This window comes from Vollenhovia emeryi, unplaced genomic scaffold (assembly GCF_000949405.1).
Source record: "Vollenhovia emeryi isolate VEMERY1.0 unplaced genomic scaffold, V.emery_V1.0 DF939210.1, whole genome shotgun sequence".
NCBI classification, from domain to species: domain Eukaryota; kingdom Metazoa; phylum Arthropoda; class Insecta; order Hymenoptera; family Formicidae; genus Vollenhovia; species Vollenhovia emeryi.
This window is the reverse complement of record NW_011967156.1, coordinates 202,243-228,776: the sequence shown is the minus strand read 5'-3', so window position 1 is coordinate 228,776 and position 26,534 is coordinate 202,243. Positions and strand designations below refer to the sequence as shown.

At 40.8% G+C, this 26,534-nt stretch overlaps 1 protein-coding gene across 9 annotated transcripts in view; it reads right to left on the bottom strand.

Moving 5' to 3' along the window:
* Positions 1-26,534, bottom strand: part of LOC105561150 (orexin receptor type 2-like) — a 48,718-nt gene that overhangs the window by 5,322 nt on the left and 16,862 nt on the right. For 8 of the 9 annotated variants that reach the window (XM_012010889.1, XM_012010894.1, XM_012010892.1 and 5 more), the window contains exons 3-6: positions 14,412-14,559; positions 13,295-13,513; positions 11,818-11,977; positions 10,493-10,605 (exon numbers count right to left, since the gene is read on the bottom strand). In XM_012010889.1, the coding sequence (XP_011866279.1) occupies positions 10,493-10,605; positions 11,818-11,977; positions 13,295-13,513; positions 14,412-14,559 (640 nt within the window). Of the gene's footprint in view, positions 1-4,381; positions 4,778-10,492; positions 10,606-11,817; positions 11,978-13,294; positions 13,514-14,411; positions 14,560-26,534 lie in introns of all 9 variants that reach the window. The other variant, XR_001008881.1, reaches the window with a different exon arrangement.

Below are 26,534 nucleotides of genomic sequence, written 5' to 3'. Positions count from 1 at the left end.
GTGGGAAATATCGACGGAAACCATCGCGATCTCCGTGTCGGCCGTACTTCACGTGAGTTGAGAGCGGGAGAGCGAAGCCCGGGATCATCGAGACCGTCTCTCCCTCCCCCCCCGAGATGCAGCGCGTCTGGCAGGAGAGAGCGCGACAGATTTATTAGATACGCTGTTCCGTAATTGACCGCTCAGATTACGCCCTCGCGTTACGGCTCTCCAATTTCCAATCTTGTCTTTAGTTCGGCATTGATAAGATCTTTTAACGAACGTCCTTCGTTTTATGATAGTCCGCGTTCGGCGCCGCACATCCGAGGCCGTGCTCTTTTACATTCGAGCGAGCGAGAGAGAGGAGAATGAGATAAAAAGGGAGGAGGCGCGCTCCGACGCCTCGGATTTGCAATGCCGAAAGCTAATCTCGAGTCTCTCCTGCACTCTCGTTTCCGTCTCTTCCGTTGAGAAGAGAACGGGGGTAGACGAGCGTGGCGCGTCGAGTTGTGTTGGAACAGAGAGAAAAACCGTTCTCACGCGTCGGGGAACGCGGTGGCTACGGTGTCGGCGGATTGCGAACCGGCGATCGCGCGGGCACTCGGCCAATCCGGCGTTTGTCCCGGTCGGCGGGAAACTCCGGGGGTCCGATTCTTGAATTCATTCGAAGAAGAAACGTATACGAGAATTCTGCTCTGACGGAAAAGTTGAAAGTCGATTGGTTAAAAGCCACGCGACTACCCAGTGAGAAATGATTCGTCGATCGACGTCGATTCGACATCATTTCGACGTCGATCGACGAATCATTTCTCACTGGGTAGCCAATCAACTTGCAACTTTTCTGTAAGAGCAGGATCTTCGCATTTCTCCTTCGAACAGACTCCAAGAATCGAGCCCCAGGTCCTCGCGGGATTCGCGACCCGCAATAATCGCCGTACGGTCCGACGCCGGGGCTCAATGCGCGCCATACGCGGCGAATCGCCGCGCCGCCCGATTGGCCCGTCTCGCCGCGTACCGGCGCTCGCGATTGGCTCGCCGGCGAGGCCCGAAGATTTCGAATGTTCGCCGACGAGGTTCGGGAAGCTCCCGGTGGCGCCGCGTACGTTCTTCGCGGCGTCGCGTCGCGTTCGAATTGCGCTCGGCCGTCTCCTCGCGACTTCCGTCGCTCTTCTCCGAGGTAAGTAAGTTCCGCGCTTTCCGTGGGAAATATCGACGGAGACCATCGCGATCTCCGTGTCGGCCGTACTTCGCGTGAGTTGAGAGCGGGAGAGCGAAGCCCGGGACCATCGAGACCGTCCTCTCCCCCCTCCCCCCCCCCGCCGCGATGCAGCGCGGTCTGGCACTCCTGGGTCTCCTCGCGACTCCCGTCGCTCTTCTCCGAGGATCCCGAATCCCGGCGTTTCGTTGGGAATCGCCAGCGGTGCCGCGAGGCACGCGAGGTCCGTCGCGACGGGACGTCGCGATTTCGGGTCATCGGCGCGTCCCTTCGCTTCTTCGCGAACGGTCAGCGAAAGGCGAGGGGCGGGGGGGGGGGGGTTTGGAGTCGGTCGGACGCCGTGTGCAACCCCGCGTACGTTTCCCCCGTCGGTGAAGAGCCGTTCGACGCGTGATTATTGTCCAGGTACGTTGTTTCGCCCCTGCAATTCAGCCGCGCTGTGATCTTATCCTCTCGCGGCGACTCTACGCCGATTCTCGACCGAGGAAAAAAACGACTTCGAAACTCGGCGCAAAATGGCTCTGTTTACCGCAGCCGCGGACCTTTCGGGGCTTTCGTTCGGCGAGTTTTTTTTAATTAAGATAATTTTCCCTCCAACGGCGGACGAATGCCGCTGTGTATTCGGTTACGCGTCAAGTCGGACGCGGACGAGCGTGAGGCTGCGGTCCCATGGACTGATATTTCTCGCGTAACGCGTATCGCGTAACCAATCAGAAGCGTATCCGCGTTTTCTGTTACGCCTGTGTCAAATGTCATCGTTCACATAGACGAAAAATTTGCGTAGTAGATACTCGCGTAACCAATGAAGTGTAACATTTAGAATTTCTGTTAGAACGTGCCAAGAGAATTGATAGATATCATTGGTTGTATCCGATACGCTGCTGTTGTTTTGTGTTCCATGTGCACTAAGGACATTCAATTTCGCGTAAGAGAAAACGCGGAACGTCTATGATTGATTACGCGATACGCGTTACGCGAGAAATATCAGTCCATCCCATACAGCACGCATGTCTGAAAGATATCTTTAAGACATCTTTAAGTCATCTTTTAGATATGTATGTCTAAAAGACGACTTAAAGATGCCTTAAAGATGTCTTTTAGACATGCGTGCTGTATGGGATGGGACCGCAACCTGAACGAACAGCTCCAGCGTGCCTGGGGGGCTCGAGATTCTCGAGTCTACTCGAAAATTCTAGTCTTGTGGAAAAGAGCTGCGAGTCGATTGGCTGAAAGCTACGCGAATTAGCCAATCGACTCGCAGCTTTTCGGTAAGAATTTTCGCATACGTTTCTCTTTTGAATGAATTCGAGAGTCGAGCCCCTGATGCCTCGCCACGCCAAGCTGTTCCCTCTCAGGTTCCCTCTCGGTTCGCGCAAGCCGAGAACCGGCCTGGCACGCGGAAACTCGCGGACGTTCGTCTTTGCATAATCGCGCCTGAAGAATTACAGAGAAATCGTACAATCGCTAATATATGATACTTTGATATTGTGATTTCAGTATCGGCAATTCGGAGTCGACAAGAATTCTCTCCACGCTGTCGTCATCTCCTCCAAGCATAGCGATCGTTAGTCAACGTTCTACAATGCACTGCGTCGACGCTACTTCCTGCGCTTTCGTTAGCGAAAGTGATATCGTTTAGTTCGTCCTCGGCGATTGAAATGAAACATGCTAATCGCACGTCCGAGCTAATATACCCTGGTAGCACAGTGCATTAGCTAAGCAATGGCTAAACGTTACTCCAATGTCGGTTATATTAGAAATGCATTGGCCGATATTGTCCAACGTAGAGCCAATATTGGCCGTGGAATAAATGTAAACACTGCACGATGATAATTATATAGTATTAGATTGATATTGGAAGTGCATTGGCCAATGTTTAACGATGTAATAAGAATTTTGGTCTAATATCAATGCCATATTAAACCAATATTGCTAAATAGAAGGCGTCCGTCTGACAATATTGGACCAATATTGGGAATGCTAGATTTACATTCTTTCCCAGCATTGCGCCAGTGTATTGTGCTACTAGGGTAAGCAATCTTAAGCCACCGGCACACGATGCTCTTTTGCTTGCTGATCTATCACGTGGAATCCTGATTGGCTCTCGCTAGCTAGTAAAGGTGCGCGCAAGCATGGTGTGCCGCTGGCCTAAGTAAAAGAATGAATCTCTATTATGTTACGCTCATCTAAAGTTAGTACTTTATCAAACAGTGCCCCGGGCTCATTCCGATTGAGATATAATAACGATATGCCAATGAAACAAGCTCGTATAAACCCGATCGTTACTTCGATGTCACCGACGATCTAGATAGACTAAAGTTTCCTTCCCGGTAAACGCAGATTACTATAACAATTTCGCAACATCAATATTATAAATGTAACACAGCACACGCTGTACGTAACCGTCGCACCGAGTAGGAGATATTGATGTTATATAACTGTCAGTCGCCGGATTGTTTGCTCGGGTGTTAACCGGCTTGTTCACCGTCTTGTTCACCGTCTTCCCAATAGTCTTGTTAAGCTCCGGCAACGAAGTTTCTAACGACGCTCCGTCGCACGTTCGCTGCAACGGGTTGACCGAAAGAGGGTAAAATCGAAAATCTCGATAGAAAAATGTGAGGATCGCCATGTAATTTTCGATTATTTTTGATTGAGTAACGATATCGCGTGAAACTTTTATGCGCCTCGATTTGTCAGCTGATTATTGATTTTAAGCGATTCACTTCTACCAATGCGGATTAACTTTAATCTCGGTTTAACTTTCTTAACTTAAGGTCCGGTCTCACCAACGTCGTTTAAGCTTAGCTTAATTCGTTCTTTGTCTCTTTCCAACTGTTACTCTAGAAAGAGACAAACCTGAGTTAAACTAAGATTAAAGTTAAGCGACGTTTGGTTTAACCGGGCCTAAGAGCTGAAAAAAAGATGGAAAGTAAACTAAACCGAGACTAAAGTTAAACGTTGGATAGAAGTGGATACGGGACGATTTTTACCGCTCGACTGATTTCTCCTCCGTAAATAATAAGTACGAAACGCACACAGCTATCATTAGCAGGTTGGCCACGCGGCAAGTTGTAATTGTTGCACGTAAATGATTTGATTAGGGTGACTGGGAAGGGTAGGGGGGGGGGAGGGGACCAAACACCATCGTACATCCTTACGGTAGCAAAAAACAGCACTGCGGCTCACCGTTTGCGGCTCAGCCCTAAGTGCGGATCGTCGGGGTCTGGGTCTGGACACGTGCGGCGATATCCGTGCACGTTCTCGCGTCGCTGTTAAACGCCGTCTCGGCCACGAGGCTCGTTCGCGCCGCGTGCTCCGGTACCGCGTGGTCGGCCTGCGGCACGCAGTCTCTCGCCGGGCTCCACGGTACCCGCTTCACCGCGCGTCGTCAAAACGGCCGATTTCGCAAGCTCGTCGTACGGCACCCCCTCGTCGTGCACTCGTCGCTGCTCGGCGCCGCGGGCGGCGACGGCAGCAGCGGATGCCGGCGCACGAACGCCGTCACTGCGGGCAGCGTCGCCGCCCGCTCCTTGCTCGGCGTGCACTCCCGAAAACTACGGCGGAACTCCCGCCGGAACTTACCTGTAAAGCAGAGCATCGGATCATATTTGCTCCGCGGCCTGACGGAGTGGCATTTCAGCGAGGATTTTCTTGGCGAGGATTTACTCGGTCGCGACCGACGATCGACGTGGCGGCGGCGGCGACGGCGACGGCCTCGTTTAAATCTCGAGTCCCGCGGTTAAGCCTCTCGTAAATTCGTACATACCGGCCGCCTGGGGTCCACTAATGTCCATTTCTACCAATGTAGATTAACTGTAATCTCGGCTTAATTTATTTTTTGTCCCCTTCTTGGTCTAAGAATTAGCGAAGGGGATTAAACGTGAGTTAAGCCGAGATGGAAGTTAATATGTATTGATAGAAATGGACGTAGAAACGGAATCCGGTTTCTGTTTTTCTCACACGAAATATTTTCTTCTCTTTCTCGGCTTTTTTTTCTAATCCTCCGAATCCTTTTGGCGCGCGAAATTTTTAATATTTGTTCACGCCGTACACTCCACGAATATTCGTACGATACTTTAGTAACTTAGTCTGGAGATTAATACGAGTCGAAAATCCTAATAGAAAAATGTTAAGATTGCCGCGTAATGTTTGAGTGATGATTTTTTATTATTTTTTATCGAGTAACGATATCGCGTAAAATTTTTATATTATCGATTGTCAGCTGATATTGATTTTAAACGATTGAGACGATTTTTACCGCTCGACCGATTTCCTTATTTCTTTTGTACGCGAGTAAATACGAAACGCACACAGCTATTATTAGCAGGTTGATCACTCGGCAAGGGTTTAATTGTTGCACGTAAATTATTTGACTCCTCTTTTGCAGACTTAAATGTCTGATTAATTATCAAATCTAACGAGCAAAGTCTGAAGAATACAGTTTACATTTCTTACATTTTCGTGTTTGGCATTTCGATAATAATCCCATTTTAATGAGTGAGGAAAATTAATCGTACCTTTGTTGCGATTCGACTTAATTTTCTTGAGTTAAATCCCATTTTTTCTTAGATAACTTTCCAAGAGAAGTATAAACGATAAATAAATTTACGTAAATGCTTTCTGATATAAATAAGTGTATTCTTCAAGCAAATATCAGATTAAATAATGGCGTAATTAATCAAGTATCTAAATTCTCAATAATAGAAACAGTTAAATAATTACGTATACACATATTATACGTACAAAATCGAAATATGCTAATAGTAATATGTGCATCGTATACAATGTATTACATCAATAGATCGACAAAACGATAGAGCAATGGCGATCCTTTCTTCGGTCAGAAACGCGACTCGTTCGACGCAGAGATCGCCGACGAAAAGCCGTAATCAATGTAATCATCGTTATAATATTCGCAGGCGACGATTGCCCCTTTACAGCGATACCTTAACACATACATCTCTCGCGGATTCAAACGCGTCTTTTCACACCCCGCGGATTGAGAACGTGAAGCAATACCGCGAATCCTTGCTTCGAGTAACAGAGACAGTCGCACGAAACCACGAGAGATGTAAAATAGAAAACGTTATATTTCGGCGCGTAATACTTTAATGAATAGACATCGTAAACAACAGCATAAAAACAGCGTGTGACGCGCGGTGTTTACCCGAGGTCGCTCGGCCGTTATCACCGTTCAAGGTGAGACTCGAGGCGTTCGGCGGCTCGAGCCGGTTATTCACGCTTGAGTTGCCGTCGCGGGCGGTCGCAGACGTGGATCGCGCCGCGTGTGGTTATCACGATTATTGATCCCCGGGCCTTCGCTCTCGCGATATCACGATATCACGCCAATTAACCCGTACGAGCTAATTCGAAGTAACGGTTCATTAAAGCGCGGAGATTCCCCGGTCGAGACTTATCGGGGTTGCGCGTGCTGCGCGCGGAGCCCACGTTCCCGGAAGATTATTCATGCCGAAGACACTTGCCTTCTATTTCACCGCGTATATTATAGGAGTTTCCGTTAATACGACGTGATAATTCGGCCGAAGGGCGAGCGTACGCTAATATATTCGACGTTGTTACACGCGCGAGAGATACGTGGAAATGAGGTAGGAGCAACAGGTCACCGCAGCCCCGTGAAAACTGACCGCGCGGATTAACTTTCGCCAATTCCCTCCGCGGTGCGAGACTCGTTCGCGGCGTTTAATTAGCGACTCTGCGATTTTTGCTTTGCCTTTTTACCAGAATATAACCGCGACGAAAGTTGGACGAGACTCGGGAGTGCGATCGGCAATTAACGCGCGTTCTCTCGGAAGTGCGTGGTGCGTGAGTGAGTGAGTGCAACAAATTCCGACAACCTGAGAGGAGGTGGAGGCCCCAGGAGAGGCATCGGGCACCGGCGGAGCAACCGTGAGGTGAGCAATGTGTAATAAATAATGTCGTTTGCGCGGAATTAATATTTGAAGATTAAATTAAATGTCCGATAATTGTTGTGTTATTTCCATTTGAAAAAGAGAATTGCTCGCGCGCATTTTTATCACTTTTGGGTATTAATTGTGATCGCGGTTGTAACACGGATGTATTTTGTGTCTTACAGATCAACGTAGTTTCGCTGCAACTCCGCCGCTACACATCGAATCGGTGAGTGACAGATAATTTTGTTGTGTTAACAAGGCAGTGAATTGGTGAAGATTGCCATTCATTTATGCAAACGATATTATTCGAACTGACATTTAATTTTCTCGCGGTTATTTTCGCGTCAATTTTGAGAAGATCGGAAACGTTACGATGAAAAATGTTATTGATGAAACGTAACACCTTTCCGCTGCCTTAAAACGAACCGAGACAAATTAGAATTTATATTTAATTGTGGAACATGTATTGTGTAATTTATTGAGCATCAATTTATCGGAGATTTGAATAAGAGTTTGGCGAAAAAAGAAATATCTTCAAGTCCGACAAAGACATTTTAAGCATTTTATTTACAAGAAAAGATTTTCAAGAGACAATTAAGGACTATAAAGATGTGACATATTAATAACGTATTTTAATATCAAATATTTTTCGCTTAATAACATTTTCTAAATCATTGCTTGGATAAATAATAAAAAAGAAAAAGATAGGACAAACACGTAATACAATAAGTGAAACTGAACTGAAATTTTTAGAGCGTAAAACCTTTGTAATTTTTTAAATTATCTTTATAGTGTCTCTATTTTAAAGATGATGAAGAATGCGTCATACGTGTGTTGTATTAAATGTGAGGTAAAGATGTATGAAATAACTTTCGAAATGCAGTAGGGAAATATTAATATTTAAATATGTCGTTTTTTGTCCTGCCTTTTTTCAAATATTATTTTATGTGTGCGACATCTGCAGTTTGAATCTTTTTATATCTCTTTCCACAGTTAAATGTGGTAAAAATTGGCGGGAGGGAAAATCTTTTGAATACAATATCACTAGCGCGAATAAAAAGGTGAATAATATTTCATGCAGCATATAATTTCGATAAAAGGGAAAAACACGCTAATGATTATTGATGCGTATTTATTTTTTATACGCGTCGGTTTTTTTATTTTAATTTTCCCTAGTCCATCCATACTTATTTATTAATAATTTTTTCATGAAACAAAATAAAATAAGGTCAGATCCGATAAATATTTTGTCGCAAAACACAAGAATATTTTACTTGGCTAGGAAAATTGGCTCGTGGAGTAAATTAGTTGTACAATATGTTAAAATATTTGTTGTACTGAGAAATAATTTTCAATCGTATCAGAATTAAATTTGATGTCGTATTGACAATATAATAACGGGATGTTTGCGTCAATGCAACAATTCACAAGGACGCATATCGGAAATATGAGATCTTTGTATTTGACAGTAATACAAAATGCTCAGGTTACGCGGAAAATATTGCTGTCGTTTCGGATTTTGCGTTATCTATCATTGAAGGTAATCACAATCGTTTTGGATGGTTTCACGGGCGACTAACTGTGACCTAGTATGTTTCAATTTATGAGCCTCTTTGCAATACGATATTTTTGTTACGTCATTGTTATTATATGCAACGCTTGTGTTTCTTCCGTGAAATAATGCCACAACAATCGGCCGTAAATTAATGCTTGTTGTAATTAATGCGAATAATAAGTAGCGTCAATTTCGTTTCTAGAATCAGAAACATCGGAATTTACATGACATAAAAATTCCGAGTTGAGTAGAAATGTTTATTTTAATTTTAAAAAAATCACTTTTATATACCTATATGTAACAGATTACTCAAGTTTAACGTTTATTTTGTAAATTTAATTTCGCGAGAGTATCAATCGTGCAATATTCAATATTTTAAAACACTTAATATTAACGTTATATTTATGTAAAAATGTGTGCACAAATAACGAACATATCGATATATTAAGAGAAATGAAGAGTAACAGACAATGACGTGATAAAAGTTGTCGATTCGCACGCACATTTTAACATTTAAAAACCATTTCTATACTCGCAATAAAAATACTCGACGTCTGATTGTTTTTGCGTAATGAATTAATTATGAGTAATTATCCAAAATAAATCTGCCACAAATTTAGCCCGATTATTAATATAAACGGCCGTTTTAATCCCGTTTTCTTATTCTTCTCGTCGGCGAATCGCACTGGTTAATCGCGCGCGAATTAATCCGTAAATAAATTACCAGCCGACCAAGTCACGATGCTATCGCCTTCGGACATCGCTGACAGTCAGCTGAGCAGAAAATCGGCATAGCATGCACGAAATGGATATCAATAATACGCGACAGATCAATACGCGCGTCGCGCAATTACAGATTTAGTGGGGTGAGTCGTATTAGGATCATCTACTCTAATTAATCTCCAGAATACGCTATTAATTAAAATATAGTACGGTACTGCGCGATACTTCGTGCATACGAAATATCGCGGCGGCAAATCGTTTTAATCGGTTCTGCACACGTATCCTCGCGGAAACGCATATACAGACTTAATGGACCTGTTACGAATAAAGGATTAATATAATCTTCGTGGAATCTAGCCGGGAAGATAAAAGCTTAATGTAAGTAAAGTTAAACCGCTAATCTTCGAAATTAGGAATAAAATGTCAAGCTTCACGTTTGCAGAAAGATAACTACATAGTTTTTTGGGGGGGTTATTTTTTAAGAAAAATTTTGCCAAGGTAATTCACAGAGATATCTGTGCCTTTTCCGCCCGTTCTTCCATGCTACTTTCTCTCATTGCCAGCGGAAGGAGATTCGGATCTTTCGCGCGAAATTAATACTTAAAAATTCATTTCTCAAATTCGTACGTATATATTTGATAAAGCGTTTAAACGACTCGTCGCGTTGCGTTGTGGCTCGCACGAGTTCATTTGTAAAGTCCGACGAAGGGACTGCGCTCATCGCGGTCTTTTTGGGGAAGCGGAGAAAAATGAAATGAGATTTTTGGCAACCGTTGCCGCGGGTGATTAACTCAGCGTGAGGAACAGACTAGTTTCGCGTGGCAAATAAGCAACAGCCAAAACAGCGGTAGGCGAGCATTGCGTACCTCGGACACGTCATGCATTTTAATACAAGTCACTACGTACATTCCGGTAATCTTGTATATGCCCCTGTATCCGGAAAATATTACCGGTATATATCTGTTACATACGCGGGATATCCCGGAATAAATCCGGTCGGATCGGAGATATTTTTTTTTTTCAACATGACGGCGTTCGAGAGACGTAACGTTAAGGCGTTATTAGGCGTTAAATGAAAAAAGCGTCGTTTCTGCGCGAATCCCTTACCGCTCATAAAATTATAGATGACAGGATTCACCGCGCTGTTGAAGTAACAAAGCCAATGGGCGATTAGGCTCATGGCGATCGTCCATTGATTCGACGGTAACGCCATGGTGCATCTAAAACAATAAATTCATTCATTACGTAATATATGCGTTTTTAATATCGTCGTTGAACGTCGAAGCGAAGATTAATTTTTTTTTATTATTTCGTGAAAATTACTTTTACGTGTGAAACGACAGGCAGTACTGATATTGTTAAAATTTCATACATTTAACAAGTTATACAAAACGTTCAACTGTTCAGTTTTATTGGTCTTCTCCTATTTTTTTAAAAATACAATAGCACTCGTTTTAATTCATCTGTTATCTCATTCTCCTCTGTACGAGATGACTTGAATATTTTATTAGTTAAAGCATTTTTTAATTAATTTATATAAAGTCACTTTTTAACAAAAAATAATTCAATAGCCGCAGACCTAAGTTATGAGCGATTGAGAATAGAAGACCAAGTTTTCAAAAATAGAAGTTGTTTTATATTTAAATAAATATTAATGAAATTGGTTTAATTGCAGAGATTGATTTTAATTGAATCCAATAAATATTCATTGATATTATATACTTATAATTGAAAACAAGAACAAAAATCTTGGAACAAAATTGGTTTTAAATTACGAAAGAATTTATGAGTGAAAAATATCGAAAAAATCTTTGTACAGATTATCTGTGATAAAAAATTGAGAAAAGTTATTACGACTATGGCACGAAAATAATTGTGTACAGTATATTGGAAGAAAGTGCTGGTAGAACACCTGGTGTTCCGGAAAATTGGAAATATTATAAATTCTCGACCATTATACACATATTTTATATCCATTCGTTTTTTTGTCGTCATTCTTACGAGATTAATTTGAATAGGATTTTGTGAGATAAAATGCACTCAAAATTTTATAAAGAGCAATATTCTTTAATTTTTACCACTTAATTTAATTCAGAGCTCGTAATACAGTATTCAATCTGATAATATTTGTACCCTTATGTGTAGATAACCGTTTGCAAATTGAATAAAGTTGATAGAGTATAATATATTACACGTACGGAATTTACCGTTTTTACTGTTTGTCGCATTGCACGTGCAAAAATAATTCTCACATAATAATAATGTTGTTACTTTGTCGTTTGACATCGATATCAAATTATCGACATTAAATATTATCGCGATCAATCACAATGTCGAAGTTAAAACAAAAATCACGTGCAACATATTTTTACGATAATGCACTAGACTAAAAGGGAATAGAAGAGTTGCACAAGTTGAGTCGCGAAGCACACCTTAAAATAGAAAGCAAGTGCACCGGAAAGAAGCATATCGCGAATGTGATGACTACGGCGACCAACATCTTCGCCGCTTTTCGTCGAGATCTTAATTGACCCTCCGGGTTTCCACCCCCGGACAGTGGAATCTCAGTCGAATGATAGACTCTGGTAGACACTGTAAAAATAAACCAGAAATGATTAGTTGACGATTTTATTTCAAACTTCATTTTCAAAATTTTACTTGAAATTATTTCGTGTAAATCGAAACAAAATATCTTTTGATAGATCGTTATCCAGAATTTGTCAGTCTATGTGAAATACCTGATTGTAGCTTTATATTATATTATATACAATATAAAAGTTTATACAAAAGTTTAATACAAAACTTTTTAATAATATCCGGCACGTGCAATAATGGGTTATTATCAACGTAAATGATATTGCATTTAATATCTGAATAATGTTTCGTGTATTTCAAAGCACATAACCGGAAGAAAATGATATTAATTTATTGAGAACTCTTGCTTGACACACAAAAGTAACATAACATTAACTTGCTTTATTGACATTTGTGTAATATGAATTTTCATAGCTATTGAGCCTCTATATTACTACAGTATGTATGGAATTTTTGTTTCATCGCGGTCTATTTTTTTTCCTAGAATTCTATCGTTTCAAAGTACAGTACAATGTCGACTGCCATTCCATTCGTTTAGATCGGATATAATCGAGACCACGTTTTATTTCAAAAGGCGACTCGCATCGCTTTGCAAAATAAGCAGCTTATGACATAATCTAGATATAATGATTCCAATTTCAATTGTACGTATATCTAGAACCGGTTTTGTCATCGCAGACGACGTTGCGAGATTATCGGACCTGTATGAAAAATCTGCATGCCAATTTATCGCGTGCAAAACTCGGTAAATTTTGTCAGCGAATTATATACTCGTATATTGATATATGATGCATTACGGATAACAGATGGTGGAGAAAAGATCCTTGCGAAAAGGGGAAAAGGGCTTACCTCGTAATTTTCGACGAAACATCATATAAATTTTTACGCACTCGGAGAACTCACGAATATTCTTTATCGTCTATTCGAAGCAAATACATATTTCTTCCCGTATACTTTTTCGAACTGTTGTAAGAAACGGAGAAGAAACTTTTATGCTCTAATATTAAATGATTTACTCTATACGCTTCAATATCGCACAAGGAAAAGATATATTTTTATCCTTTTTCTCTATTCGCAATTCGGGATTTACGTCCTCAAAAGAATTTTTCAATTCGTTTCTTGAGACATACGTTTCCCCGCTGGTGTGTGTCGAAAGATTTAAAAATTACTTCAACGGGTACAATAGATCGAGCAAGAATTCTCAAAGGCGGAATCAAAGGGAATAATTTGCAGTAAGAATGAAAAAATGCGTTATATCATTTACAATATATCAATTCCAATTAACGGGTATAATTAAGATAAAATCTCTCTTACAATTGTGTCCTGGAATATCGCTTCTCCAAAGAACGCGCACAATCTGCCAGTACGCCACGCTCATGAAAAGCAACGGCATCGTGTACAGAAAGATCAATTTGACAATCGTGAAGGTAGTTTGACTTTCCCGGCTCCACGACCAAACACACTGCGTAAATAATACAGTTGGCACTCTACTGTTTGACGGCACTGTGTGCAACACCAGTAATTCTGGAACGTCTGATCAAAAGACACAGAATATTGATAGAGTTGTACTCCTGCAAGCGAAGTTTCTTTCGGCTACCGCCGTAAGAAAAAATTTACACGAGCGAATACGTCGATTCTATACCGCGCGCGCATCTAAATCCTTAAAAGAGAATTTACGGCGCTTGATAAATAATATTTAAATATTTAGCGAAGCTATTAGGATTACTATGAAACAACATGCAGTGTTGAAATACGGTATCGTATATATATTATAATATTGAAATATGAATTAGTCTTTAGCACGCAGCGTCCCGGAATTGACGCAAAGTGAACACATTCAGTAAAAGTTGGGAATTAATTTTCCCCCGAGCAAGAATATCCGAGCCGCAACAAGTTTTACATTAAAAATGGAAGGTCTTTTTGCAAATTTAACTTTACACGAAACGGCTAAATAATAAATGAAGCGTCGTTTACTTTCCCTCGATTCTCGGACAGGCGGGCTAAAATTATATTTATTATCATCAAGAATTATTTGACGCCAGCAAATGATTAACATGATCAAGCTTCTAATCGACCATGACTGGCGATGTGTTTTTAACACAGAAAATTTATTGCGAAAAATATTACCTCAGCCAGGGTTTAAACCTGGACCCTCCCTACACTCTAGGTGAAACGCCCGCCTAGAGTGTAGGGAGGGTCCAGGTTTAAATCCTGGCTGAGGTAATATTTTTCGCAATAAATTTTCTGTGTTAAAAACACATCGCCAGTCATGGTCGATTAGAAGCTTGATCATTGTTATATTTATTATAGTTAAAAAAAAGTCAGCTGATACAGCAACAAGATACGCTAATACTCGATTGGTTAAATTGATTTAAAAAGTAAAATTACTCGTCGCTCGTTAAAGTGCCTGCGCCTGATAACGTATGCTTACCAAAAAGTAGAGATATCATCCAGATGACTATGATAGCGGTTTTCGCTCGGGCTGTCGTAGACTTGAATCTCAATGGGAAGCATATAGCGTACCACCGGTCGATCGATATGAAAGTCAGCGTCAAAACGCTGATACTCACCGACACTGTCTAACAAACAATAATCTTTAATTAGGACAAACAATTCGCCTCTCTGTAAATTCTGTTAGGTTGTCACTGCCAGTGACATTTACATTTATTTTAAAATTAAACTTATTGCAACTGACGTTTGCATTTATCTTAAAGGGCATGTCAGAGTATTCTCTGCGACGAGGAGTTGAGACGAAAGAGATATACGAGCAAAACTACTGTTCGTTGGATAGTTAAAATCGAAAACTGATATGTAATCTGTTTCGAACTTGTCTGCCGAAACATACTCGGTCTCGTAAGTTTCTTGCGAACACAATGTGAGTCTTCTAACGCGAAATTCACACGACGTTTAATTATAAGCCCTCTCCGAAATAATTTATTCATATTCACGTTCACTAACATTGCACAGTGATATATGACTTGAATGAAAACATTTATTTGTACGATATGACGAACGGGTCTAAGCATTAATTTCATTTAACGTGCATTCGAGTAAACGTAGACAGAGGAACGAAATGAGGAGAAAGTAGGATAGAAAAGGGTTAATGAGATTCATTAGCAGTTTCGCAAATGGCAATACGTAGGTATCTAATTTTCTCGTTTCTGCCCGTTCCTGCTCTTGTCTTTCTATCTGGCGACGAGGAAGTATCTGATTGTCAATTAATTTACCAAGGAAACTAAAGAGTTTTAACTTTGCAATTGCTCCGCGTCTCTGTTTATGACTGTAAAATGCAATTGAATATCATTTGAGCGCGAAATCTGCAGGGAAAGAAGATACACTTGTAAATCGGAGAAATGTTTGAGTCGGACACGCGTAAAACTGAAGCAAATCTTCAGCATGCAAAAATCGCAATGCAATTACTCCGAAATAAATTAAAAGCCACAATGTATGTCGAATGTCTGGCATTGAGCGATTGATCTTCACGTAAACGTTTCGCAATTTTTATCACGTTGGCTGTTATCTTTGTCAGATAAAAAACGCAGCGGAATAAGTCACTTCAGAAAAGCCAACATAAGATCAGAAATTCATACGAACGCGCCCGTTGTATTGAGTTCGAGTTCAAACTTCTTGTTATCGAGAATCGTGCATTCTCAGTTTGGTTTTGTTTGCCCGGCTTCGCCGTTTACAGTTTCTGATGAGACGCAGTTTTCGTACTCTGGCGGAAAAAAAAGGCAGCGACCCATTTTGGGGCCCACAATTAGTAATCGAGTTATTTAGATTGTTCGTAAATCTTTTACGAATTTTACCCCGCGTAACTAAAAATCGTAATTAGCTATTCATCTATATCCAAGATTTTTAAGTAACACTAATCAATTCTCTCAATTAGTTCTGTCGATATTCAGTAACGCAAAGATAATTTTCACTTAAGCGGCACTAACCGCAATGTTAAGTTAACTACAAAAGAAAACGGTTAACATTTTTCCCAGAGTAGAGCGATCCGAATAATTCGATTACTAATTGTGGGCCCCAAAATGGGCTGCTGACTTTTTTTTCCCCAGAGCAGTTTCTGATGAGACGCAGTTTTCCTATTTCTTTCAAATCTTTCCGTTTGGTCTAGAAATGCTCTAGGTTCCTGTACTTGTATAAATTTATTTTACGAAAAGCGCTATAAAGCGGTATGAATTGAAATAAATGTCATACTAATTAATCAGATTACGATAAGTCTAGTCTGGTTCTGCAGATTCATTCGTGGCAAAGGCGGGAAAAGTGGGTTAATAAAGGAAAACGTTTTCATTTGTAAAGGAGTATTCTTATAATAAAACTAAATATATTCGCAATAAGTACAAAGAAACCACGAGAAAGACGGGACCGCAAAGTGGATTACTGGCGCTAATATTTTTTAATATAAAAATTTAAAGTTATGAAAAAAACTGTGACTACAATAATAAAGAAAATGTTGAGCCTAAGTAAAATACGACGTAAAAATGTAGATATATAAACAAATATAAATAATATCATTAAATTGTACTCTATTAAATAATTTCGTTACATTTTCTATATATTTAATAAAAAATTATACCAGTTTTTCCCTCCTTCTCTCGTTTGATCGATCGATAATTGCGGATGTGAAGAAGCGACGGGCTACCAATGTTTTTTTTCTACTGTTGCATGCGTGCATTGCAACAAAGACGAGACGTGTCTTCTCTTTTTCTCATGTCCGACACGAAACAATTTCGTGAACGCTTTCGCCACTGCCGTGTATACGGCAATGCGGCACGTTTTAATTAAACCGCGGCTATATCACCGTTCGCATTCGCAAGTGTTGTATCCGTCACGCTAGCGCACGTAATTCGCACGATAGCGACAACGGCACACGTGGCATACAATACACGTGACACTTGCAGCGACGTGATCGCGTTTCTTCGCACCGAAATAATCCCTTAATCCTATCAAAGTCACTCATAAATTCCTCTCCATAAGTTTCACCCTACGCTTCAATCTTGAGCGAGATAAAATTGGACTTTGAGAAAATTTAAATTGAGTAATTAAAATCAACTGAACGGCGCAGCGTGCGCACGCGCGCGGATGTGGTGGCGAACAAATGTCTCTTGTTCAAACAAAGGGCGGAAATTTTGAGAAAATACGTGCGGTAGTAATGGCGCAGGCGATGTGATATGACTTGAAAATAAATCTCCAAGTTTTTTGTTCCTCGGTGAAATCAAATTGATGATTTTCCCCGGAGCGAAAGGGGCAGCTTTCGAGTTACTCGCGGTTGAAAGCGAGAGAGGCTTTTGGTTAATTTTACATAATTACATAATGATCGCAAATATTTGACACGCTCTGTTAGTTGACTAATGGACACGGTGTGTGACTAAGTGGATGGCTAAATATTCTATGGCTAAATACACGTGCGTATAATCCCAGTACACGTACAAAAGCGTTACGCGCTTCCAGTATACCGCTGATAGGATAAATGTATCAATGTTCATCGGTGCGATTGTGTTCCGAAAGGTGGATCTGGCAGGATGCGTTATTTCAAAATCTTCGTATAAATCCGGTAATTAATCTGATAATAACAGAGAGAGGAACATGTAGAATATGTGTTGTGGAAATTAGGTATATTGCACTTTGAGTCGCCGCCAGCACATCGGCCACGAAAAACAGCTTCGGTTACTGTTTGTTCTTAAAACAGTACCGTTGAACTCCGCTCCTCAATTGTCCCGATGAGTTCACTATTATCCTTGAGCTTCATCACGCGATGTGCACGCACGTCGTGATCTCCCGTATATCGGAGACAGGGAGGACGCAGCCTCCGCTCACGTCGGGAGATTGTCCGAATACACCCGAAATTGCGACCGCCGGTCGCTCGCGCCGTGCATTAGCGAATTACGACGTAATTTTCTCATCGCCGCGGAAACGCGGCGCCGCCGATAGCGACGGGGGAGGAAACGTCGAAAGGCACGAAAACCCCTGAAAAATTCATCGCGGTCGATCGCGCGTCGCGGGACAGACATGTTGCGTGTAAAATATATCACCCGGATATCCGGACGCGCTCGGGAAGCGGGCCGCGTTCGCGTTCTTGATATAGCACACACGCCGCAGTACGCCGCGAGTTTATACGTTAACCGTGCCGTATATTTTCCCCTCTTCCTCTATTCGATTTTTTTTCCAACTTTTTTCCTCCCCACTGCACTCCTTTTCTCTCCTTTTTTATTTCACCGGGAAACCGAGAGAGCTCTCATCGGCGATTCGCCGGAGTTTCGCCGTCACCGTTCCGTGAAAAACTCACGAACTTCGATTCACCTGCAATTTAAATGTCGCGAAAGAAAAATGACGTCCACGTACATACGTCGCATACGGATCGATGCGTACGATGCTACGGCGAAATTATACGTCCGTAAAATGAGAACGCGTCGATCACGCCCGACCGATAGCCATCGATCCACGTGGCGGGACTTAACGTTTCACGGCTGTTTGCTTGAGCTCGCGACGGCAAATTCGCGAATTATTGCGGAGCAATCGCTCGTAAAAGAATGTTTCAGAGACGGGCTCGGCTGACCTACGAGAACATCCGGCGGTCCCGAAGTAAGTTCGCGAAGTGCATTTACATTCCGGAATAATCTCCGCGGGAGGAATTATCTCCTCGTTGCATCTCAAGTGTTAAATGAGTAAGCCAGATTTTATCGTGGAAATTACGTCGGAATATTTACTTCAGGACCACCACCGGCGAATTGTGTCCTCTTAACTCGGTTGAGTTCTTTTACAATCTGCGATCCGCTATTTACTTAACTTTCGGACACTCCTGGATACACGTGTGTCGCGAGAATATCGGAAAAGAGCGATGCGATAAGCAATAAAATCGACATCGCACGCAACGGCTCGCCGCTCTACTTGGCTTCGCTGATCTCATTATCGTAACATGGAAGTGCGGTGCAAGTTTGAAGTGAATTCAAACTGCGAAATTGGTTTAATATAACCACTCTAAGCGGGCACGAACGAACTCCGTGCGCGGCAATTTCCTGCTCTCGTTCGAATTCAGCCGCTTTACATTAGGCGATATGATGTCGGTCTGCGACGCAAGAGTTATTAAGGGCCCGTAGCTTGCGTTTTCCAAAATTGCGGAAATTTGGAAGGAAAACAGATTTATCCACGTAAACGGGGTTTGCGTAAAGACTCTCGATTTTTCAGTCGCGAAGGATTTGCGTCTCGTAATATTAATTTTATTACTTAGTAAATATTTGGGCTCTGTTGATAAACGTTTAAGTTAATAAGCATAGAGGGGCAATAAGAGCCAAACGCTAGGTGTTGGGTGCGGATATAATATTAGATTTATTTTATTGTTTCGCCGAAAGATGTGCAGAATGTAAAGTTATATGTACGCGAAAAGCGTACCTCTTTTGACGTCACGGAAAAATGCCCAGGGAAAAGATGATATAATTTGTAGAAGAATGAGAGTAGGGTTTTCATCTAGCGATTCCAATTATCCTTGTGTACACCTCTTCATTCATGTTTGATATGCGGAAAGAAGTGTCTATACACTCGAATGATCGTCGATCTTAATTAGTGTGCATTGAAGATATTAAATCTAACCATTGTTTCCGCGCCGTTTGCAGACCATTAAAATCAGTTTTAGATCTTCGTCCATCCCTTAGCAACTCTCTGCCCTTTAGCAATAATTACATCGCCTGAGATAGATCCTTTGATGTGGTGGAAACTCATAGATCTTGGGGTACCACAATGCTCTCCTTCCAACGCTTGCAAGACGCACGTTGCGCCACTGACTGCAGTTAAAGGCCTTCACACATAAAATTCCGTAAGGACGTAAAACGTATGCGTAAGAAAATCAACAGATTGGATTGGCTACTGCTTGCGTTATTGCCTTACGTTCTCGACTGTGATTGGTCGACTTTCTTATGCCTACGTTCTTACGGAATTTTATGTGTGAAGGCCTTAACACTATACGTATACATACGTTCAATGTGCATACGTCGTTATCGCTGAACTAAAACATTTTAAATAAAAAAAAATTAGAAGTTGATTGAATTGGAAAGTTTTATTATGCAAATTTCAAACGAGTTTATTGTCCATTTCAATTTCTTAATTTTTTACTTTAAGTCTCTACTCTCGAAATCAAAGTGTGTTTTGAATAAGTCTTATAAAATAACCCAGCGAGAAATGACTCGATCGATGTCGAGTCGACACCGTCAAATTGACGTCGATTCGGCATGAAAATGATTTCTTACTAAAATCGTGACATAAATATAATAGAAATATTATAAAAGAATATCGAGGCGCGATGGCTTTTGTCGTGAGCGGTTAAAAATGAAGATCTTTCGCGAACTTTATCATTTTAATTATATTTATCGTGTGCACATTTGTATTCGCTTGTTTCCCAGTGAGAAATGATTCGTCGATCGATGTCGAATCGACGTCGACACCGTCAAATTAACGCCGATTCGACGTCGACGTCGCCAAATTGACGCCGATTCGACATCGACACCGTCAAATTGACGTCGATTCGACATCGATCGACGAATCATTTCTCGCTAGGAAGCAAGCGAATACAAATGCATATACAATAAATAAATATGATTAAACATAAAATGATATCGTTCGCGAAAGATCTTCATTTTCAACCGCTCACGACAAAAGCCATCGCGCCCCGATATTCTTTTATAATATTTATATTTATGTCACGATTTTAGTAAGGGATCATTTTAGCATTCCTACCGCGCATTCGTGGGATCACATCGCATAACAGCCTGTTGACAACTAGATACACATTGTATAACGTGTATACGTGTATTGCGTTTGTCGGCGGCAAGTTCCATTCTTCATTCGAACGATTAATCAAGCTATCCACACAGATGAGATCGCCGCAGTTTCGTGCGCTTTCGCGTCAACGTAATGATATATAATATCTCAAGATTTCTCTCCAGCTCAATATCTTCTTGCTCGAGTGAATCTGCTGCTTCGTACGATTTCTTGCAATCCCTTTTTCCTTTTATCGCTGATTAACGACGCTATTTCTCGAGCGGGTAATATTATTGGTAGAATATCGTCACTCGTAAATTTTCGTTTTTTTCCCGCAATACAAATATTTATAAAAGTGTGCGTTATTAAAAATGTAAATGCACCTCTGTTTCCAGAAGGTAATCACTAAATTGCGAATAGTCAATTTGTGAAAGTATTTATAAAACTTTCGATTCTTCACAGTTAGTTTGTGCCAAGAAACAAAGAATAATGCTTGTTTAATTGCGATTTTCGCCGTAGCGATATATACGCCTTTCATCTGCAATTCTCTTTTTTATTGCGACGATGGCAATCGATCAAATTGTACGTACGGTGAAAAATACCGCAATTTCGGGCACTTTTATGTTCCTGCACATTGACGTAATATTAGTATAACTTATACGCAATTTCACTCGGTGAAGCCTGTTTCCAATTGCTTCGAATTTCTCGTAATTTGTTTAGTAAGATTGAAGCCAAAGGATTGCGCGCTCGCAGCGAAAGGGCACGAGCTTCTGTTACGTACGTCACGTGTGGATGGAATCTTTGAAATCGCAATCCTACATTATCATTTGGCGTTTTGCGAACGTAATGAAAGGAGATTTTGTTAAGCGGCTTTTTCACGACGGTCTTAGTGCGCGCTGTCTTGGTATAAAATATCCCCTGCCGAATGTATAAAGTGAGAGCTGGCCGACGCTCGCGCGTTCGCACTACAATTCGTATTCCGCCGTGTCAATATTATCTCGCGTATACGCGCGGAATTTATCGCGTGATATTTTTCAAATTCCACCCCTCTATTAACCCTTTGAAGCATGCATTTTGCTATCAAACCATTTTTTGTGAAACTTTGTATACAAATGTTTTTGGGGCCGCACTGATCACGAATCCGTTATCGGATTTTCATAATTGAAGACGGCGGAATTCAAAACTCGGAAGAATAACATCGTCAAACTGTAATGCAACTATGCTAAGAAATATTATTTAGATATTATTAGGTCCTATGAAATCTGAATTTCAGTTGAAAATTTTTGTAGAATATAAAAAATAGCGCGCGCAAAATGACGGATGCAAAATTGAAATTTCATCACTTCTTAGAATTTACTCATTCTCAGCACTACCCAGAGCTAACGACGCGAACGTGATGAGTTCCTACCGTGATCAAACGAAAATGCTAAAAGACTTGAAAACTTAAAAAATTCACGTACTTTGCGTCCGTCATTTTGGGTCGGCCATTTTTAATTTTTAAAATTTGACATCTGATATTCGTAATGGGCGACCCCAAAAACCCCTTTGTACAAAGTTTTCAAGAAATAATTTTAAAAGACTTGGTCAATAATGAATTTTTCCGAAAAAAATTGCTGTTTTTTTCAGATTCGTTTATTTATAAAACTTTTACAATAAATATTAAAGACTACTCAACTCTTTTTTATGTTTTTTTTGTTGTTAAGATATCAAAAAAATGCAAAAAACCGACCTAAGTGCGTTAACTAGAAATTAAATGGCCAAAAAGTAAAGAATTAAGTTGAGGTGGTAACGTGGGTTACCACCATGCTTCAAAGGGTTAACATTCCCCTATGCCATCTGCTTTAAAGATGACAGTTTACTAATCAGGTCTATAAACCGTTTGCGCACTAAAATTCAATACCACATCGCGAAAAATCCGACGAGTCACGTTTTTCCCGAATGAGATATGCTCGCAAATAAACGTACGTTTTGTCAACGTCATACGTGGAAAAGGTTACGGGCGGCGCGGGCGTATCTACATATGGTCGCTGTTGGAATAAAAATATCACGCCATTTGGCATACAAAATGGCACAATGGGAGAATAATGCCTGTTGCTGTTCGAGAAACAGACTGTTTGCAAATTGCTAGGAAAGATCCTCTTTCCGCGATTGTCTCTGTCTTTGCGATTGTAAAATCGCATTCCGCGTATCTCTTTGCGCTGCGAAAATCGCGCAACGTGAATCGAAGTAACGAGCTTCGAATAACAGCGAAAACATGCGTAACTGCGAGTAATCTTTCGCGAGCAACAAGAAAAATAGGGGGGTGGGGGACAAGTTGTTATATTTATGGTGATTAATGTCACTCGATGCATTTTGCGCTTGTCTCGTATTCATTCTCATATCTTGTCATACACATCTTGTCTCATACCCCTGTCATTAACGTGATCATCCCATTTGACGAGCTTTCGAACCGTAAGTTCATCGCATTACGCGTGCACGGCCGCTTTAAAGCTGGGACTCGCGATGACATGAAGGTAATGAATGGAGTCTAATGAGATGGGCAATGATGAGCGACAAGTCGACAACGCGTTGTAAGACAATGCAATTACGTACGTATTGATCGCCGACGCACGTGGCCGCACGTTGCGTATCGCAAAATCGACGTTACACATTCCCTTTGATTTCCGGTATACAGGATGCGTAATAAACTGTCCAAACATTATTCTCTCACGTAGGAGTTATCGAATGTTTTCATACGCCAACATCGAGTAATTGGACGCGGAAATATACATATAACGTGTATCGAGGCATTATTTTTAGAATTTTTAATTTTGCGTTATTCTTAATAAATACATTAAATCGGCTTTTTCATGGCCTCTTTTAGCATAATATCGCCGGGGAGAAATTTTATTCACAATTTCTAAAGAATCATTAACGAGACGGGGTTTATACAATATCGCTAAAACGCAATTTAATAAAGTTTCTACGAGAATGATGTATCTGTATTACCTTACGGCTATTTTTGGTATTTTATCATTAATTAAGTTAAAATGGCGACTACGTTTCTACCTACACATTTCGTAGGTGTAAAAAAAATCGAAAATTTATACAAATTTATATGAAATTTTGCGAAATAACAATAAATGGTTTTAATGTATAAACCACATGAGCAATACTACATTTTGTGTATTTGGAAAGTAAACAAACGAATTCGAAAAATCGTTTTCTGTATGGGAAAAATCCAGGTTTTTATGATGGTGCGAACAATTCCACTGTTTCATACATGTCGGATTTTTAGGACAAAATAGTCGCAATGTAGATCTTGAAAATATAGATTTCTTGCAACAAAATAAAAATGGGCATTGGTATATAAAAGTCCGACTGGTGAGATGCATTTATATTTGTTTGTCTCAAATGCATACTCTTGTTCATTTTCATATCTTACGTGCGTACAGATAAATTATGTACATCGTACACTTTCGAATTTTTCCATCGTTCTCTTTAATCACCGCATTCAGTAGACCCTTCGTCCAGTTTGCGTCGAGACCCTTACGTGTATTGCCTGAGTAATACGCCGGAAACGATAAATCTCCAATTACTTTATCGAACAACAACGCCGGCCGCGATTGCCTTTGCTGTCGCTTTCAGCTTTGATGCTGCAGCCTCGGCCGCGCATGGAGTCCATTATGAAAAGCGTTAATGGCCTGCATTATTTTACTGAGACTCGTTAGCGAGGGGGACACAATTCTTTTACGCATAATTACGAGAGGACGCGCGCGCGATGTATTTACCGTGGCGAGAATTCGCAACGAGAGTAAACGGGGAGGAACAGTCAAACAGAAATATTTATGAATATTCAGCGGTGTAAGAAATAGGAAATAATTGACAAATATTTAACCCTTTCATAACCAAAATATTTCCTGTTTATCATATATTTAAAAAAATGTCTTCCTTAATGGAACGCTATAGTATCCCAAGGAGCCAGTGAGGTAAAAAATGTACACGAGACATATGTTATTCCTTTCTACGGATAATTTAATTTTTAATAACTTCGCGAAATTTGCGGGCATAACTTCGCCGAATTTGTCGCTCAGTACAACGAAGTAGGGATTACCCGCGGATCAATTGAGTAAATCGCGATTGTTATACACAGGGTGTTTCAGGAGGTAAGATCCAAATTCTGGGAGGTGCTAGTATTGGTCATTTTAAGCAAAAATGTTCATACGAATATACGTGCCATTCCCCACTGTTTCCGAGATAAAGCTACTTGAATGTCTTGTGCATTTACTTTTTTTTCTGTACACTTCACCAACCTTCATCCAATCTCATAAATGTCTGCGGGAATTTATTCTTATACGTCTGTTGACTGTTGCGCTGATAACATTGTAGAAATGTTCAAAATGCCTCGCATATTCACAAATGTCGAACGAGCAACACGCCGTGTTCACACAAGAGCTGAAAAATGCATTGTTGTTAACGGTGGAATTTTTGAAAGTTTATTACGATCTGTAAAACATGTATCACTTAACAACAAATATTAAAAATAGTACGTAGTATTTCTTTCTTGTCGGTAATTTTGCAACTGTACATTCAAATAGCTCTATCTCGAAAACAGTGGGGAATTGGACATGTATTCACATGAACATATTTGCTTAAAATGACCGATACTGTCGTCCCCCACAATATTGACCTTTTCTCCTGGAACACCCTATAGTGGCGCGGTCACCATCGCCGGCGTTCTTCCTAGAACGTTGATAAAGCCCTAAAACAATAGGCGATAAAGCGAATCGATATAACATTAGCTTAGCATCGTAAAATCGTCTCAGACAACGCGAACGACTCTGCAACACGAATGCATCAAATTATTTTCGTGTGCATTATGACCTATATCCGTTGTGACTTCTGCCTTCGACTCTTCCGTTCCCGAACTCTGAAAGATGAAGTAAAAATATTTCTCCGTCAATTTTATCCCTAACATGATTTCCTAATCAATCTCGCGCCTAAGTAAAACGATCGCGCTTGGAACGAATCGCATAAGTTAATAATTGATGGCGATTATCAATGATACCGATTACTCAACCCCCTAAAGAAACCCCTCTCGTCGTTCTGACAATAAAAAAAAAGATAAAAGGAAAAATGTCTGCGAGACCGAACTGATCCAACAGAAAATATCGAGAAAATCTCTTGGGTTTTCGAAGGAATTATTAAAGGGGCTAACTTCTTTAAGTAAGTACTCGTTGGATGGCTGTCCATGCGAAACGCCATTAGCGATATTTTCTTCGTTACAGATACGTGTTTTTAATTATTTAAAAAATGTGATATTAGAGGTTGTCGCGATGTACTCGAATATCGGGTTTGAGTCGCGTAAATTCTTTATCTGATTCCGACGTTTCGTGAATAATTCAGTTTACTTCATCGGAGGAACAATCGGAGATACGGAATTGTTCCTCGACATGCAGGTATCCCTTTGTATATCGATAAAGGGATACCTGTCCCGAAACAATTCAAGATAGAGCAGGACTATTTCGGTCGGTGAGAGAAAACTTGAGATAAAGAATTGCCAGGCCGACAGGACGAAAGGCCCGAAAAAGCCAGGAGATCCCTCCCTCTCTTGAAAGTTGAAAAGCCCCCTCTATCTTGAAAACTTTTTATCCGTATTTTTATTGAACTATTTGACAATGAACGAAGTCGCTAGGTCTTATTAGATTGTCCCTCCCTGATGAATAGAATAAGCGAACACGTTTCAGAACAATAACATTTTTCTCGATTATTTTCAATACTCGCGACTCTCTTCTTCACACTGTAAGGTTCTTTCAGGGTT